Below are 12,933 nucleotides of genomic sequence, written 5' to 3'. Positions count from 1 at the left end.
TCTTTAAAGTGTAGGTTTTGTTGAATACTGCCAGTTTCTCACGTAAAGAGAAATAAAATTATGCTCTTCAGTAAATACAGTTTATTCTATTCTCCTGTAAAGGATACATCTGTAATAGAGCAGCATTACCAAAATATGATTTATAGGAAATTTTTATTAAATCTTATCTATACAAGACAAGTATTACAAATAACAAAATACTACCTTGCAATGTGCAGATCAGGAAGAAGGCTGCACGTGCACACTATTAATATTTCAAGAGACATAATAAGCTAAGTTACAGGAAAAAAAAAATTCAATTGGATTAATTTCCTGATCCAGCTGACTGCCTAACAAGAACTAAGGTCAGCACAAAAGAATCAGAAATATACAATTGAGTGGGAAAAAGAAGAGGAAGGGGGGGAAGATCACCCCTTCTAACAGTACTGGCGGTTTATAATCCTTCTACCGAAAAGGCTACATTCAAGTCTTGGAGATAGATGATTTTTTAAACCTTTTTTAATTTAAGGATAGCATATGCATTTAGACTGTTGCTACTAACAGTTGCATGCCTTAATTTATCTCTTATATAACCCTAGAAGGATTAAACTATAAACCAAAGGGATTTCAGAATAAAGATCTGGAGACAACTTGCACACAGTGAGTTAGAAAATTTGAAGGCAGTCAGCCAGCACTGGTTTCAAGACTTAAAACAATTTCTCTCCAGAGGCTCATATCCTCAAGAAAGATTTCACAGAGAATCTGTACCTGAAAGCGCAGACTCAGTATAGTTGTAGAACAATACCAGATAATCACCTTGCGCACATGGAGAATCAAAAACCACACCTTACTGTCTGAAGGTTGTCTCTAAGACATACCCACAGTTGTTAACTTTAGCCAAAAAACAAAAACAAAACAAAAAAATTGCACCAAAAACCCAAGCAACCAACCAACAACCAAAAAAAAAAAAAAAAGATTAATTTTAATGTCTCACCAGTTTGTTATAATAGCTATTCTTCACTTCTTGGTAAGAGGTCGTATTACCTACCACTACATTCAGTCATCTAAACATAGGCATTTGCTGCCACTTGAGATGAATGTCCCAGGGCAACCTGCCTGGTCTCATCCAGAAGGGCACACAGTTTCTCCTATGCCCTGTGCCATATCTGCCAGGTCCATGCAGATGTCCGGGACAGCCCAGGACATCTCAAATAGCACTGGTTACCTACGTTTAAGCAACTGAATTAAAGCCCTCGAGTCTTGAACAAGGACAGCAGGGCAGGGAGAGTGGGGGGGCGCAGCAGCTGAAGCAGTGAGGCTCTCTTAATCAAGATCTAAGGTTTCTAGACACCAAATACATTTCTTTGATGTTACCAAAACTCTCAACAACCAAAGCTTTCTGTACTCCTACATAAGAGCATCCACACTAATTTAAAAGACTCAATCTGAAAGACTCTTTCAGACCATTCCACATATCGTTATTTTATCGTAAGGCTGGTTCCTTCTTGTAGAAAAGCTATGGGCTGCTTGCAACTAAATGTTGAGAGACAGCTACAAAACCTGTATGTAGATGGCAGCTTAAATCTTCATTGCTGCATTCATGAGCTCTATGCTAATAAGTAGGATAATTAAAAGAAACATAATTAATGATGAATACCTTGCCTAAGGTAATGAAAAAAAATGAATGCTGTAATCTGAAAGGAAGCTGAAAGTGGACTGAACTGAGTCATTCTTGCCATGCTCTTTCATGACCCAAACTCACATAAGGAAACAAAAACATTAGTTAACTCTAGCTGATGCAACACATACTATTGACACTGGCTTTGCAACAGTCACTTACTCCTGGGCATCAATTAATTTTGAACTAAAGCCTGGGGATGGCAATTCTTCCTGTACAAGAAGAAGAAACTGCAATTTTTCTTCTGAGCAGCAGCAGGACTTCAGCTAGTCACTATCAATGGCAATGAACTGAGATGGCTTTTATTCTTTTAAAACATCACACACACTGGAAGCAAACTCCAGAGGCCATCTAGTCAACCCTTGCTCAGGAGAGGTCTAGTTACTGCAGGTTGCTCACAGCTTTGGGCCACTGAGTTCCAGATATATCTTCAAAGATAGAAATTCTACAATTTCTTTGAGTAACCTGGTCCAGTGTTTGATCACCCTCAAGTTTAAAAGCTTTTTTTCTTACATGGGTTTGGAATATCCCATGCTGAAATTTATGTCCAAAGCCTCTCATCCTTCCACTGTGCACAATGAAAAAATCTGGTTCTCGTCAACTCTACACTGCCCACAGCAATTAGTCTTCCCCTCAGTCTTCTCTTCTAAAGGCTGAAGAAACACATCCTAATGGGAGAAGTATTCCAGCCCCTGATAATCCTGGTATCCCAAGCTGTGCTTGCTCCAGTATATCAGTGCCTTCCATGCACTGGGTAGCCAAGACTCGACACAGTACTCCAGCTGCAGCCCCACAAGTGCTTAAGTGGGGGGGAAAATCATACCCCTTATCTTCTGGCTCCACATTTGTTCATACAGTTCAGTAGATCAGCGGCCTTCTTTGCTACAAGGGCGCACAGCTAACTTACCTTCAACTTGTCTACCACAACCACCCTCAGGTCTTTTCTGCAGTGCTGCTGTCTAGCCAGTCACTGCCCAGCCTGTCCTGTTACACAGGGTTATTCTCTCCCAGGTGCAAGACTTGCATTTGCCTTAGCTGAGTATCATGAGGTTTTCTGTCAGCCTGCCAAAGTCCCTCCAAATAGCAACCTTGCCTTCCAGTGTATCAACTACACCCAATTTGGTAGTATCCACAAACTTACTGAGAGTACCCTCTATACCATCATCCAGGCTGCTAATGAAGACATTAAGCAGTACTGTCCTCAGTATCAAGCTCTGGCATGGGTAACTGACTGCCAGCTGAACTTTGTAGTATAGAGTACACCCATCGACATTGGTGGTCCAGTCACTTTATTGCCCACTTATGAGCTCTGTATCTTAGCAGTTTGGCTATATGGATATCAGTGGAGATCATATCAAAACAGTTTTAAAAGTTAATATACAATATGAAAATCTGAGGTAATAAAAAAATACATTTAAAACTTTACACCCTGAAAACACTATCATTGATACACCAAAACTGAATGGTTGGCACTTCTATTAAGATACTTCTTTACCATGCCATACAGAATGAAGTACAGATCATGCAGAAAATACTAAAATTCTTCCAGTAAGAGATCAGCATTGCTGATTCCCACGCCCGTAACTCAGTCCTGTAGCTTCCTTGTTGCAAAGCCACCGCAAGTCATGTTAACATTTAGGACCATTATAATTCTCATTACCAACTTTTGTGACTAGCAGTTTACAGCAGTTTATGAACAAAGACAGCAAATATGTATTAAGTATATATGACCACACAGGTTCTCTTTTTCCCCTATTGTAGCTATTCTGCAAACCAGTAAGTATCACTTAAATAATTTCTGGGAGTTCACCTGTAAAAAAGCATTTCATACACCTAAGATTACTGCAGCGAGGGTAAGTGCAGTGATCCACGTCAAGAGAATTAGACCGAAGAGTCTTACGATTTTCCTTTTTCATTGTAGGAATATGCTACTTTAAAAATACTACTACATAAGGATAAGTACTTTCCAAACACAGAGTCTGAATAGAAGATCACTCACTCTGTATTGGCCCCAACTACATTGTGCAGGAAAAAGTTAGATATCCAAGGCAAGAGCTCGCAATAAATAGAATGACCTGGGAAACAGTCCTCTGTGAAATAAAAGCAAATGAAAACTTTGCTCTGAAGAATAAATTTTACTTTACTGTTCACTTATCAAAATAAAGTCCTCAAAAAGTAAGACAGCATGTTGGCTTAACAGGAAAGGATAAATTATTAATAGTTATAGTTTATTTCAACACTCCTCATATTTACAGATGACATCGTCAGGGGCCTGAAGCATCTGTCAGGTCTGGACAAGGGTTCAAATGATCAGGACACACAGAGGAAGTGGCCTGACACTAACAAGGCAAGGTTCAGCTGAAGGAGAGCTCAAATCTAAAACTGGGAATAACTAAGCTGTAGTACACTAAAGAAAAGAATGTGTCTGGAGAGCGAATACAAACTACAAGCAAACAAAATGCTGTCAAAAATTTACAACTCATTTTGGAATTACTAATACAAGTGTTACTACACATAGAAGCAACTTTTCTGTCTTTTCTCAGAGCCTCAGAGTACTAATGTCCCAATTAAACGCTGTGCTTTAAGTAGTGTGTAGACAAATAAAAATCCAGTAAAGAAAGTTACAGCGTGTTTTTAAAAATTTGCATGAAGAAGTTATAGGTGTCTTAGTGCAAAATTATCATTATGAAGAGGGCAAAAATACTAACAAAAACCCAACTGAATATATACTGGAGAAAAAAGAAACAGCAAAACCAGGCTAGGCATGAAACAAGTATGTACTTAAGGAAACTTGTGAAAGTTACTTCTCTAGACTTTTAAGAACAGAAGAGTCAAGCATCTGTCAAGGGTAGTCCATCTACACACAATGCTACCTGAAGAAAGTACTAGGTGATCTCCTGAGGTCCATTCCAACCAAACAAATCTATGACTCTGAAGTGTCAACCAATTATATAGACATCTGCAAATTGCCTGCTATTGAAGAGAAAACCCAAACCCTATACTGCATTGAGCAATGGACAATTTACATTAATACAATTCTTACACTGTGTTCAGGATCTAAATAAATTATTTGAAGAGTTCAACAAGTTGTGGAGTCATTAAGGGGACTGATTCATGAGAAGAATAAACAGAATTCGGAAATTCTCTCATTATTGTAATTTAATCCATAGGCAGAAGTAGCATAAATTTATTCAAATATAAACCTTTAATCTAAACATGCATGCTAAAGAATAAAATTCTCACTTTTGCTCTGTTAAGACAGAGGGCAAAGCTACATCATATAACACTTTCTAATCCACATACTGGAAGTCCACACCCAAAAAGTACAGTCTCTGCATTGCCACTGCTACCCACTAGCATGAACTAATGAAATTTCCATTGCCAGTTCATTTTTACTAAATGCAAGGTTTTTTTCACTTAAATATGTAAAGATTTATTCTCTTTTAATAAATAACTGTTTTAACTCAGTCTGGTCAAACCCAAGTTTCCAACACATTTATTTTTCACAACAGAAGTCCTAAAATGTGATTGAGACAAGATGTGTTTCACCAATAGCATGTAGTACAAATATATACAAAAAATAGTATCAAGAGGATATACTCTATCTGGAGGGAGGTGGCAGGAATCCCTAATGGTTAAATCATGTAAGACTCAGCATGTGATTTGCCTTACTTGGAAAGCAACTCTTTCAGACAAGAAAAGGGCTGTTTCCACTGTAAAGATACCAAATTCTCTGAGGGGGAAAACAAACCAAGACTAGGGACAGCTTTGACAATTCAGGAATTATCAATCACTATGTACTAAATTGGTTGTTTTTTCTATTAAAAAGATCACCTGAAAGTGACATAAGACAATACAGAGTTACTACTACATCACCATATTTGTGCTGTAATGATGGATGACCTATAATCAACAAACATTTGTGAAAACTTACAGAAAGGCTAAAAGAAAAACATTCAATGACATTACACTAGGTTTAAAACTTAAATCTTGTGAACAGCAGTTACCAAAATCTGCTTTTCTAACAATGTATGTGCTTTGGTTTTACTTTTTAGTTGCAGTAAGTAGTCACAAGAGGTCACCACATTAAAATTTACAAGAAAGAAAAACAAATAAATTGTAAGCTAGAGAAAACACGCTGTATCATTCTGATTAAAAGGAACTGGTTTCACTTACATAGGTATTTTTGGCTTAAGAGCCAAACTACTTATTACAAAATTTGTCTCTCTTGCTTTGTTTTAAATGAAATATTCAGCAGTGTATCAGGATAAGTGGCAGTCAAATGCAATCCAAAGCACTGCAAAGTTTACAGTGCAACATCCAGAATTGCTTGACTTTGTCCCACCATAATATTTAAACTAATTTTGCTGACTTTGTTGCATCTTGCAATAAAGTTGGAATGATTAACTATCTATTTTACTTTTCCATCTTCATATGAATTATTGAGGTGGTTCACAACAGCACCATTACTTTCTAGTCCTGAGAACTACAATGATTAATACAGTGCTAAAATAAATAATAATTTCAGATTTTGAAGATTAATTTAATTAGTTTTAAAAAAATCCTGGGAGAAAAAAAAACACCTAAAATGTGTTTAGTGAATTCAACTACATCATTTTTATCTTAAAAATTGGGCCAACACCTGCCTGTCTTTTTATTAAACCACTCTTGTTGAACAAAATATATTCTAATAGAGTATGTAAAAGAAAAGAAACTTAGCCTAGTGATTTTTTCTCTTATATTTATACAAATATATGGTACTTCCATGCAAGTTAAATATTCTGAGTCAAACTGCAATAATTGAGGCTGTAACCACTACATGGAAAACTTTCACCATTCTACTCTGTATATCCCAAAATAAGCTTACACAGATATCTATTATGAGAATGTGTTTAGCATATGACATCTAAACAACTGTTTAATGAGGAACCTGAGGCTTTTTTGTTGCTTGTTTGGCAGTTTGTGTTTTCGGGGGTGGGGGTGGGGTGGTGGTGGGGGGTGTGTGTGTTTGTTTTTAACTGCAATCTTTTCTGTCACCAGTTCAGATAATTTTAAGGATTTTACCATTGTACATTATAATCTTAAAATCTATAGTAAGTTATTCTTGATTTACATTAAGGGCCAAACAGTGGAAGAAGGAAAACAACCCCAAACAACCAACAAAAACCCCAAACAACTTAGGTACATGGGGAAAAATAAAAAACAGCTTTGTAAATCTGAAACAAGTAATATTGTCACAAGCCCAGAACTATACACCTTTTACATTTGTTGACTCTTCTAGACTAGATGGGAGGTAGGAATTGTAAATCAAGCACTGCACTGCTAACGAATGAAGCTAAACACAGTCACATGTCATGTGTTCTAATAATTTAAATAATTAATTGCTTTCTTCTTCCCCTTCTCCTCCCTCTCAACTACCAGAAATAACATCATCAAGGAATTTTAACAAGAGATTCTCAACATAAATACAACTCACAAAATGCATGCATATGAAATTCTAGTCCACAGAACTTCAGAACCACCTCGCTCTAAAGTATAAAGCCATGTTGCTATCTATTTCATCCCAACTACTACCACCATCTCAAAATATCAGCACATATTCAAGTTAACTTTTCATCTATTTTGACTCACACCAAAAGGAAGCTGACAAGAACGGCAACATTACACTGGGAAAATCCATATTTGCAACAACAATTACCTCACTACAGTAATTTGAACGTTCTTTAAAGCCATTGGGAACTTGGTCCCAATGGCTGCCTTTACATTTGGGAATCTTGCAACACTTCCCAGTTTCTCTAGTTGTGCTATCCAATTGCATCCCAACTCTACAAGATGAGCCTTAAACACAAAGCATCCCCCAGTTTTTCTGGGGAAAAAAACCTGGATAAACAGGCCAGACAGAACCTGTGGTAAACTCCACCAGTTTCCCAACACGAAAGATCAGGGAGCCAGAACCTCAGGACACACCAAAGCATACTGTTGAAAATACTCTAGAAGGTCCAAAACTTCTTTGGACTTACTTAATTTTCATGGTTTCTAATTTTCAAAAATTCACTCACCCATGAGTTTCAAAAAGCAGCTATCAAAGAGAAGATGAAACATTGCTAGTTCAGATGATTTACTCAGATTACGTACCTGCAATAGGTCTCCTTCATCAAAACGTAGCATTTCTATTATGCCATCCGACTGGATGAAAGCTGCAAAGAAAAACAAAAAACTAATTAACTTAACAGAAAAACTTTTTTTTATTAAAAAGAGCAACTTAAACATCTAAAATCTGCTGTACCTTGTTTTGTAGACAAAGCTACAACAAACCAAAACAACAATGCAGAGTCTAACAAAACACCAAACACAAATCTGTGATACTAATTTTCCTCTGAGCACTTCAATGTCAAGACATTTGTATTAGTAAGTACCACACTTTGCAAATCAGTCTTTTGGCATAAAAATGTTTAACTCCAAAGTGAACATCATCTTCTAGGTTCCCTAAAAAGACTGTCTGCACCAAGTTAACTCAGTACCAATACAACTGACTGGGTACCTAAACAACGAAGTTTAATACATCTAAGCCCACAAAGAATTCCAACACTTAAAAACAGAATTTCAGTTTCATTTATACACCTAAGATCTCAACTGTCCATCTGGAAAGCCTTGTTCACACTGTTCCCTAATCCTCAGCATGGCAACACCTCTCTCCATCTTGACAGTAACATAATAAAATTTGAAACAGTTTTGAACTGCGTGCACCATATGGCTAAACTTGATGAAAAGTTCATGCCTCAGTCACATATAGAATCCTCAAATTAAGCATTCCTCCTCCATTCATTTCCTCTAAATGTTTGGTCAGTCAATTGTTCTTTAATTCCTCTCAAAATGTAGAGAATGCTACTTTCTTTGAAATGAGGGCATTGCCTTTCCTGTAAAATATAATAATCTGTACAAGAATGAACATGAGTTAGAGGAAAGAAAAGTTCAAAGAGGTCTAAGTTTTACTCCCCAAAAGACTATTCAGACACACAAACAAAAGCACAAGTCTTTAGGATAAAATGCAGTAACAACCTCAAATCAGAAAACTGTATTTAAAAAAAAAAAATCCCTGTAACTCACTCCTCCTGTATTGCATGGCCTTTTTCCATGGCTGCCTTTGCCATTCAGTTAGATGAAGTTGAGAGAGTAATAACACACCCCTCTTTCCACAGAGAGAACAACTTCCAACAGGAAGAAGTTAAAAGGTTTCCCAGCACACAGAAGCATAGTGTGCACTTCTGGAAGATGTAATTTGAATCCCAGTCTGGAAAAGGAGATTTAAACCTTCATCTCCCACTTTGAAGGTCGGTGTTCTAACAGGAACAATTATAAGGTCACCAACATTGCCACCTGTCTCTATGGTGTTTTAAAAGAAAGAGTGACTTTACTATCAGAAAGCAAAAATAAGAAAAAAGCACTCTTGGCAGACAGGAGTAAAGGCACCTACCACACATAGAAACACTATTTTTGACACATATTTGTCCTGAGGATTTCCTCACTGACTGCTTTAGTGACACCTCACTCAGCACCCAAAAGTCAATCTGCTACTTAACATATCACTGCACATCCCATTCTGAATCCCTGACTCCCAACATATTTAGTTACCTTCTCCTAAAAGGTACAAACTCCACAACCTTGCTTTCATATGACCAAAATAGAAGTTAACATAGAGACTGCTGCTGTCATCTCAAAAAGTCTCTTTTTGCATGAAAAAAACCCCAAATAAACAAAAACCCCAAACAAGAGAATTTCATATCATTACTTTCCAAGCTACCATGCCTCAGAATTAGTGGTAAAGGCTGAGCAAGCAGCCCCAGCTCATGTGGAAGGGTGAAACTCACCGCAGAGGGGAAGGGGGGGGGGCTCAGATTATAAACAATATGCATGTCCTGTAATATTAACAGTGGCACTAGTCAGTCATGTCAGCAATATCTTAAGAAATTTTTGGGGGTGTATTTATTGTTATTACCTTAATGATTTCCAAAACAAACAAAAGTTATCCTTAATCCAAGAATCAGGGGTTTGGTCAATCATTTATACTGAACAAGTATACAGAACATAGGGCAAGATATTTAAAAAAACCAAACCAAAACAGCATTTAAACAGCGGTTACAAGATCAAGTCCTACAGCTTATGAAGATTTGGGCTTTTAAAACTTAAATTACTGGAGTAGATCTATCAGTTTAAAGTTTAATCCTAGAAAGAGTGGATTCTTGTCAATTTAACTGGTAATACATATGCAAGACATTCAAGTCACTGTTTAATCTTATCTTTAAAATACTCAAAAAATCTCTAAGTGAATTGCAGCATAAGATGTAAGAAAATGAAGCTTTAACATGTTAGGTTAAAAAGCAAAGTATGACAGTTAATCACAATTTCATAAAAATGTCATGTCTGTCCTCTGTGCAAAAAAACCCAAAACTACAGATTAGCTGATATGGAGGGGAAATTCTCAATTTTTTAATTTAGGGAGAAATCCAGAATGAAGTTATGTTTTCTCATGTATTTGATTTATTGCAAGTTTAGCAAACACAATTTAATAAAAAAATTTATCAATATGAGCACACCTTCCTAATAGTCAAAAGGAACTGCACCTCTGAGCTTGGGCTTTTTGGAATTCTTTTGTTTTCTAGCTTTTTGGTTTGGAAACAAAGAATACACAGCACTTGATTGTGACATCAGGTACAAACAAAAAAATTCATTAGAAAACAGTTTTTTAATTCATAATCTATTGACAACGAGTAAAACATAAAAGGGTATTTCACCAAATCACAAATTCTTAGCATTTTCCTAAGGCTTTTTACCCATTTTAAATATGGTACACTGTAGGTATAAAGAGCAGAAAGTAGCAACAATTCTTCCACAAGGATAACACACACAGAAGCTCACAAAAACTACCCAAAGCTTTCTACTCAATCAGCTTGAACGCAGGCAGCCCTTCTGTAAACCCCAAGCACTTTCTCAGCCACTCTTCAGCTATTTCATCTTTGTTGCAACTTATGAACAAAGCAACAGATGTTACAGAACATTTTGAGTGGATGACACTGCTAAATAGAAGTGCCATTCATCATTATATCATTTAAGAAATGTTTCGAGAGAGCAGATGACAGTTAGTGCCAGGTGAAGTCAGATGCACTGCAAAGCTTGGCTCTTGGCCATTTCACAGCAGTGGCATCTCAGCTGAGGCTGTGATGACATTTCTGTGGTTATACCTTTCACTTTGTTTTAGACTAACTTTCAAGTCTTTGTTTCTACTTTATCAGTTATTTCAACAAAGCACGGAAATTACAAGTAAATATCTACACCTTTGTGAGATGAAAGCTTGTTTTTGCAACTGACTTCTCAGAATCTCAATTCAGGATGAAGCAACCAGTCACCTCATTCAAATGAGGCAAAGCCAATTACATTTTAAAAAGGCTCCACTGACGAGTCATAAAGAATCACCCAAATCCCTGTAAGAGCAGCTCTCAAACTGTCCAATATGGACCACAGAGAGGACAAAGGCTTCTTCAAAGTGTAATGCAGATGATGCCCCAAGAGCAGAACGCTTCCTTCTGGGTATTTGCTCATTCCAGAATTAAAAGCAGTTGCTCACCATTTGCACTTGTGGTACCTGAGCTAAGTAAATTCACAAACTTCTGCAGCTGAAGTCCAAAAATAGTCTTTTCTGCCCTTTTACACAAAATATGTATGTCATCAATAGAGAATAGGTTATTACCAATGCCAAAAGACTCTGCAAGCAATTAAGTATGAGATCACTTGGGCATGCTTTATTAGGTGAACCATTCCCCATGCTACAGAGGAAGATGACTGTTTCTGCAAAGTCCCTAACAACTTCTGGAAAAACTTCTTCCCGAAATCCGGGCTGATACCATCATGCTCCATTATCAGTCTAATACTGTAGTCAATACTTTAATACTCTGGAATAGTGAACTGCAGCAAATTAAGAACTGCTGACTGTACCACTGCGGTCACTCCTACCACATGACTGGCAACTGCTACGAGAGGGGCACAACATTTGGGGTAGGAAGCATTTCAGCTGTCACAGCGTGATCTGCCACTGCACAAAGCAGCAGCCAAGAAGCCAAATTACACACTAGGAAAATAATTATCTTCCTGATCCTACAGGCAACTGAAGACCTGAAGGTTGATTATAATACTTATTAGTTAAACTTTAAATGTTATTAGCATGTTCAGGACCCAAAGAAGGAAAAGGACAAAGACTCACATTCACAGATTTCAAGGCCAGAAGAATCACCATCTCCTTTCCTCCTCACCTCAGATCTACGCAGATCCATCTCAGCAGAAAAACTTTATCCTTTTCAGCACCCCCAAGAAGCAAATTTATCAGATTCATGAGAATCCATGACAATTTTAGTCATTCTCACTGCTAGGATATTAAATGATTTCAGGGTCAAATTTTTCCAGCTTCTAATTTGTGTATCCTGTATCTCTTTTCAGACAGTAGGTCACTATTAACAGAAGTGATGTAAGCAACACTAAACAAATAATACTGTAAGTTTCATTTTGTTTGTTTTCAATTTACAGCCTTTAAAGTGCAACTTCTTTGCTCAAGTCAGCTTTTCTATGAAAAGCTCATAAAAGATATCAGAAAAAGCACTGTGAATGTAGGTCCAAAACACCTTTTTCGACAGAAAGCATTTTCTAAGCTCTTCGAAAGTCTTTTAGAAATGGCAAAACAAACACCATCACAGCCATAATCCCTGCTCCCAAAACCACAGCTTTCTCTAACAGTAAAAACACTATCTAGTTATTATTACTAGTAGATTTCTAAACACTTTCCCCTGCCCTTTCCAACATCACAGTACGTGACAATAAACGCCTTAAGTAATAAAAATGGAAACAATGGCCTAAAGAGATACTGAACTCACTTAAATTCCTCAAAGCTTAAGCAGCATCTTCTCACAAGTTTATATATCTACCGGCCAAGTTTTGCTCAAACCCATTCCTATTTTCATTGTCTCTGGTCCAAGCCTTTTATGTTTTAGCATAAAGTACAGAACTATAAAGCATCATGTAACATGAAGAAAATTTTCAAATCCTACAGTTTTTCTAAAGTAAACTGGAACTTAAATCACTTCAGCCAACACCAGTCTTTAGATGTGCCTGAATTTCACATAACAGAATAAATTTGCATGTAATGTGAGACTACTGAATATGCCAAGACTCTTGGTGTGCAATGATAAAAAAAGTTCTCCATGGTTTGCAGGTTATGAGGCCTACTTCTG

General features: G+C 37.0%; 1 protein-coding gene across 1 annotated transcript in view; it reads right to left on the bottom strand.

The window, feature by feature from the left end:
* Positions 1–12,933, bottom strand: part of TMEM131 (transmembrane protein 131) — a 101,803-nt gene that overhangs the window by 72,732 nt on the left and 16,138 nt on the right. The window contains exon 2 of the mRNA XM_074859010.1: positions 7,793–7,854. Within this exon, the coding sequence (XP_074715111.1) occupies positions 7,793–7,854 (62 nt within the window). The remainder of the gene's footprint in view (positions 1–7,792; positions 7,855–12,933) is intronic.

Source organism: Strix uralensis, chromosome 2, assembly GCF_047716275.1.
Source record: "Strix uralensis isolate ZFMK-TIS-50842 chromosome 2, bStrUra1, whole genome shotgun sequence".
In the NCBI taxonomy this organism is placed as follows: domain Eukaryota; kingdom Metazoa; phylum Chordata; class Aves; order Strigiformes; family Strigidae; genus Strix; species Strix uralensis.
The sequence above is the reverse complement of the archived record's forward strand: the minus strand, read 5'-3'. Positions and strand labels throughout refer to the sequence as shown.